This window comes from Marmota flaviventris, chromosome 12 (assembly GCF_047511675.1).
Source record: "Marmota flaviventris isolate mMarFla1 chromosome 12, mMarFla1.hap1, whole genome shotgun sequence".
Lineage (NCBI taxonomy): Eukaryota > Metazoa > Chordata > Mammalia > Rodentia > Sciuridae > Marmota > Marmota flaviventris.
Window position 1 is genome coordinate 76,959,370 of NC_092509.1, and position 6,482 is coordinate 76,965,851.

Sequence of the window (6,482 nt, forward strand, 5' to 3'; positions counted from 1 at the left end):
CGTGGGAACGTGGACACTGTTGGAGCAAGAGGCCAGCCCCTCAGTCTGCAGGGGTGGAGGGTTAGGAGAAGCTTTCTGTAGGAGGTGATGAGCTTGAGTCTTGAAGAACAAGTAGTTTTCTAAGAGACAATAAGAAAGGGTGATGTGTCACTGTGACTTCAATCTGGAAGACTTGTGCACAGTGGGTGAGCAGGTGGTAACCAGAAAAATCAGAAGTAAGCTGGCCAGGCCAGGTCTCAGAAGGTTTTCCCAGCAGGGCTCAGACCCAGGCTACTGAACCCTACAACCTCCTGGGTCACTGTGGCAGCTACTGGGAAGGGAAAGTCCCTGTCTCCAGGGTGGGAAATGGCCACAGAGAGAAGCAGCCCCACCCCCACCCCCCACACACACAACCAAGAAAGCCTAAGCAGACTCCAGGCAGGACCAGCCCACCTCCCCAGCCTCTGTGGATGTGGGATCAGGGTTCTGCTGTCCTTCCGCTACAAGGTCTGGGGAGCGCATTCCAGATTTTATAAGCTGGGCTTGTTTCCACCACCCACTTCCCACCTACAAAACCAGGGGGGTTTCTAGAAATTCTCATTGTATCTGGCATTTACCAAGTGAGCCAGGAAGGGAAGGAGGAAAGAGGTAAGAAAGGCTGAAGAATCGATTCCACATCTCTGTGGGCTCAGAATGACTCCAAAGACAGCAATCCCAGCTTGTCCACACTCCCTCCAGACACTGCCCCCTGACCCCTTCACTATCCCAGGGCTCTTCCTGGAGGACTCAGTCAGCTGCTAGCCAGGTGGTAGAAAAGGACACCAAAGCCTAAGGACAGTAGGACAGAACCCAAGAAGCCTGGCTCCAGTGGTCCCTCTGCTGCCCCTTGGAGCAGAGAGACTGGAGGAAGGGGGGAGAATCTACTTCCTGCTGCTCCTTAACTCTCCACCCTCTCCTTCCAGGGCTGCCTGTGACGGGCCATGGCGATGAGGGAACAGGCCCAGACCCAGCGCACGAGGATGAGGAGCCACACCCAGGAGGGCACAGAGTGACGCCCACCCATGCCCACATAGAATGACTGTCCTGAGACGGCAGTTCCCCAGGCCCTGGCAGGGCTGCTGACCCTCAACCTGCAAAACGCAAAAAGCAGGACTGGACTCTACTTGTGGATGGTCACCTGTCCCCCAGCGCCATCATGAGGCTCCTCGTAGCCCCCATCCTGCTAGCTTGTGTGGCTGGTGCCACTGCTGCTGTGCCTGTGGTGCCCTGGCATGTGCCCTGCCCCCCTCAGTGTGCCTGCCAGATCCGGCCCTGGTATACGCCTCGCTCCTCCTACCGAGAGGCCACCACGGTGGACTGCAATGACCTGTTCCTGACGGCGGTGCCCCCGGCGCTCCCTGCAGGGACCCAGACTCTGCTGCTGCAGAGCAACAGCATCGGCCGCGTGGACCAGAGTGAGCTCGCCTACCTGGCCAACCTCACAGAGCTGGACCTGTCCCAGAACAGCTTCTCGGACGCCCGTGACTGTGACTTCCGGGCCCTGCCCCAGCTGCTGAGCCTGCACCTGGAGGAGAACCAGCTGGCGCGGCTGGAGGACCACAGCTTCGCGGGGCTGGCCGGCCTGCAGGAGCTCTATCTCAACCACAACCAGCTCTACCGCATCGCCCCCAGGGCCTTCGCGGGGCTCAGCAACCTGCTGCGGCTGCACCTGAACTCCAACCTGCTCAGGGCCATCGACAGCCGCTGGTTTGAAATGCTGCCCAACTTGGAGATCCTCATGATTGGTGGCAACAAGGTGGACGCCATCCTGGACATGAACTTCCGGCCGCTGGCCAACCTGCGCAGCCTGGTGCTGGCGGGTATGAGCCTGCGGGAGATCTCCGACTATGCCCTGGAAGGGCTGCAAAGCCTGGAGAGCCTCTCCTTCTATGACAACCAGCTGGCCCGGGTGCCCAGGCGGGCCCTAGAGCAGGTGCCTGGACTCAAGTTCCTCGACCTGAACAAGAACCCGCTGCAGCGGGTGGGCCCCGGAGACTTTGCTAACATGCTACATCTCAAGGAGCTGGGGCTGAACAACATGGAGGAGCTGGTCTCCATTGACAAGTTTGCCCTGGTCAACCTCCCCGAGCTGACCAAGCTGGACATCACCAACAACCCGCGGCTATCCTTCATCCACCCCCGCGCCTTCCACCACCTGCCCCAGATGGAGACCCTTATGCTCAACAACAATGCTCTCAGTGCCTTGCACCATCAGACGGTGGAGTCCCTGCCCAACCTGCAGGAGGTGGGGCTCCACGGCAACCCCATCCGCTGTGACTGTGTCATCCGCTGGGCCAATGCCACGGGCACCCGTGTCCGCTTCATTGAGCCACAGTCCACCCTGTGCGCTGAGCCCCCGGATCTCCAGCGACGCCCAGTCCGTGAGGTGCCCTTCCGGGAAATGACGGACCACTGCCTGCCCCTCATCTCCCCCCGCAGCTTCCCCCCCAGCCTCCAGGTGGCCAGTGGAGGGACCATGGTACTGCACTGCCGGGCACTGGCCGAACCAGAACCTGAGATCTACTGGGTCACTCCAACTGGGGTTCGACTGACACCGGCCCATGCGGGCAGGAGATACCGGGTGTACCCCGAGGGGACCCTGGAGCTGCGGAGAGTGACAGTGGAAGAGGCAGGGCTGTACACCTGTGTGGCCCAGAACCTGGTGGGGGCTGACACTAAGACAGTCAGTGTGGTGGTTGGCCATGCTCCCCCCCAGCCAGACAGGAATGAGGGACGGGGACTGGAGCTGCGGGTGCAGGAGACCCACCCCTATCACATTCTGCTCTCTTGGGTTCCCCCACCCAACACAGTTTCCACCAACCTCACCTGGTCCATCGCTTCCTCTCTCCGGGGCCAGGGGGCCACTTCTCTGGCCCGCCTACCCCGGGGCACCCACAGCTACAACATCACCCGCCTCCTTCAGGCCACAGAGTACTGGGCCTGCCTGCAAGTGGCCTTTGCTGATGCCCACACCCAGTTGGCTTGTGTATGGGCCAGGACTAAAGAGGCCACTCCTTGCCACAGAGCCCTTGGGGACCGGCCTGGGCTCATAGCCATCCTGGCTCTCGCTGTCCTCCTGCTGGCAGCTGGGCTCATGGCCCACCTTGGCACAGGCCAGCCCAGACAGGGGGTGGGTGGGCGGCCTCTCTTTCCAGCCTGGGCTTTCTGGGGCTGGAGTGCCCCGTCCATCCGGGTGGTGTCTGCACCCCTTGTCCTGCCTTGGAATCCAGGGAGGAAGCTGTCCCGATCCTCAGAAGGGGAGACACTGTTGCCACCATTGTCTCAAAATTCCTGAAGCTCGGCCAGTTCTCAGCGGTAGAGAAATAACTAGGACTACTTTTTATCAAAAGGGAAGCGATCTGGGCCAGATGCCCTGCCAGGAAAGCGGCAAGGGCCCACGTGCTTGAGGCCTGGCAGCTGGACCAGGACACAGGGGCTCTGTGGCTCCCAGGGGTTCTCCTGAGGCCTCCAAAATGTTGCTCTTATCTTCTGGGGTCCTCTGCTGCCATTCATGAGGAACATGTCCAAGGAACAGGAAGGACTCTGGCTAGAGCCTCCCACCTCCCCATTATCTACATGCCCAGAGGCTGCTGGGCCTCTGCTTGGCTTTCCCCTGCCTGTGTCCCCAGGCCCTGGCCCACAGGATACACCCCTTCCTCTTCTCTTTCTTTGTACAGTCTCAGTTGCTTGCTCGTTCCCCTCCTGGGCAAGGGCTGAAGGAGGCCTCTCCTTCCCATCTTGGGGGATCACCCCAAAGTGGAAGTGACCCCAGCTGGGCCTGAAGGACATTTGGGGAGAGGGATGCCCAGGAACGTGTCATCTTGGCAGTCTGGGCTCTCTGGCGCTGACTTTCTATAGGCAATTTTGTATCTTTGTGGAGAAATGTGTCACCTGCCCCCAACCTGATTCACTCTTTTCTCCTGTTTTGTAAAAAATAAAAATAAACAATCATAATAACAACAATGATAAGGGATAGGGGGACAAAAAATGAAAAGAAAAGCACCCTTTGCATTCTGAGCACAAAGGAAGAGCTCTCTGTCCTGGGATCTCTTCAAAGGCTGACAGTGATGGGGGTGGGGAGTTTTTCCTTTTCAGTTGAATTCTGGTCTCTGGGTCTGCTCCACCCCCAGAGAGTCCCTATAGCTATGAGCAGGAGAGCTAGGGAAGAGGGACAAAGAGCAGGAGAGGCTAATGATGTCCAGCAAAGAAGAGAAGGAGGAAGATCACACTGGAAGCTAGGAGAGGGGTGGAAGAGAAAAATGGAGACACACATAAAGATGCAGAGAGAGAGAGCGGAAATTTCCATCACCAAACATGGTCCCGCTTCTCCTTCTCTGATAAGCAATTAACATGCCAGTGCATAGGAAGCACTTCCCTGCCTATTTCTAATTAAACAAACCCAAGAGGCAGAGTCATGCAGAGAATTGCAAATCATCAAGACAGCGAGAACTTTGGCTAGCTGGGGCAGGAGGGGGAGTGGGGTGAAGAGGATTTGAGGAGGGGAAGACTGTGGGATAGGAAATTGCTGCATTTATCTTTCCTTTCCATTTCAGCATAATTTGCAATGAACTTGGTTTGCTTTTGTGTGTGTGTGGTGTTTTGTTTTGTTTTAACGGATTTGACTTCTGACAACCCCATGTGAAGAAGAACATCTGTTGGGAAGCCAACTGAGCCAAGGGCAGGGGGGCGGCTGTGGGCCAACAAGAGGGTAACACCAGAGCCCAAGGCTCCTGGGTGACCGTGCTCTGTTTCTGAAACAGACTGGGAAAGGAATGGGTTTCCCAAGACTGAGATAATGTGACTGTGAGCTTTAGGGTCCCCCTGTGATAGAGAAAACATGTGGCAGACTTGTTGGAAGCCAATTCTAAACCACCACAACTGCAAATGTATACACAGATAGACGTCAGACCAGGGACAGACAGAACACCAGGGTCCACAGACCTAGAACATGATCACTCACCAAAGCCAGAAGGAGAGGCCGAGGCAGCATCCGTAATCACCAAGAGCAGGGATCTGGAAACCATTAGCAAAGTGCTGTTTTAGAAAGTTCCTTCCTCCTGGGCAGGGCTGCCATATTTAAACCTGCAATGGAATCCCCTGTGGGACTTGGTAAACCCAGAGAAGCCACATCCCTGCCCCAGACTCTTTCATCTACAACAGACGGGTGGGGCCCAAGAATTGGCATTTCTAACAGGTTTTCAGGTGATGCTCATACCGCTAGAGTGGGGACAACACTTTGAGAATCTCTGGTGGCCAGTCTGCAGTGGCTAGAATTTTTGACACTTGCTCCAGGCCTCGGCTTTTTTTTATAGACAGCAGAAGGGAGTTGGGACAGTCCCTCTGCCTCTTCCCACTCAGCCTCCATTTCAATGACACCCATTCACAGATGCTCTTCTAAGGCATATGGTCTTCAGGGAAGGGTGCAGATCTTTCCACATCTATCCATGCTCCCTGTCCCCTCGCTCACCCAACAGACCCTCCTGCCCCCTCCCAGGCTGCTTTCCAGATAAGCTTTGGAATCATCCAATCCACATCCTACCGTTATCTGCAGCTGGCCTGGGGGGGGGGGGGTGTAGCCTATTTGCTGCCCTCCATGATTAGGAAGCTCTATAGGGAAGAGGTGGGACAGGGCCGTGCCAATCATAGAGAGCCAGAGTCGGAAGTCACCGTCTCTTTTTCTTTAGGACCATCCATCAGCAGTTGACACCTTTCTTGGCATGGAAAATCAAAGTGCTTTTCCCCTAAATAAGCATCCAGAGCCCCGTAATGCTCCTGAATCTGCACACCCACTGCCACCCAAAGAGCCCTGGACTGGGTCATAGCAGCCTAAGAAGTGCTCCCAGCAGCTTTAGAGTCCCTTTAGGTCCCTCTTAACTCAAAATGCTTGTAAATGAGCCTGTGGTTGGATAGACATCAGACCAGGGACAGAGATTGGGAGTCCCCAATCCCCCAGACCATTTTCTGCCTCTGGTCTATCCCTGTTTCCCTCAGACGCCTCCCTTACAGATAGGAAACCAAGAAAAGCTGTGAGCTCCTGGGGCAAGGGAGAAGTCACTCAACCAGGAGGATGCGACTCTGGCTCCCCGGCCCCAGGCCCTGCTGCTTCCCAGCCGCCATGTGGCTCACAGCTGCTTGAAATGAATCTCTGCTTCTGGTGGAAAAAGTCATTATGGGGATGTATTCTGTCTCTTAATCGACTCCACGGGTCCTGAACCGATTGGCTACTCCAAGGAACTAAGATAGGGGAGGTGGGGAAAGAAATGACCTCTTTTCTGCTAGAAGAGGAAATGGTGCTGTAGGGACAGCCAGCCGAGGGGAGGGAGGAAAAGGTACTTGGTGGGGTGCTGTGTCCTGGAATTGCTAGAAATGGAGCTGACGCAAGTGATCCGCCTCTCGCCTGGTACAGAGCTGGACCCGGGGCCCAGGCGTGTCCCCCAGCAAGGAGGACAGCGAGACCCTCCCCT

General features: G+C 56.4%; 1 protein-coding gene across 1 annotated transcript in view; it reads left to right on the top strand.

Annotated features, from left to right (window-relative positions):
* Window positions 1-3,379, top strand: part of Lrrn2 (leucine rich repeat neuronal 2) — a 62,461-nt gene extending 59,082 nt beyond the window's left edge. The window contains exon 2 of the mRNA XM_027945711.2: window positions 942-3,379. Coding sequence (XP_027801512.1) covers window positions 1,175-3,313 — 2,139 coding nt within the window. The 5' untranslated portion in view covers window positions 942-1,174 and the 3' untranslated portion in view covers window positions 3,314-3,379. The remainder of the gene's footprint in view (window positions 1-941) is intronic.
* Window positions 3,380-6,482: the final 3,103 nt, after the last annotated feature.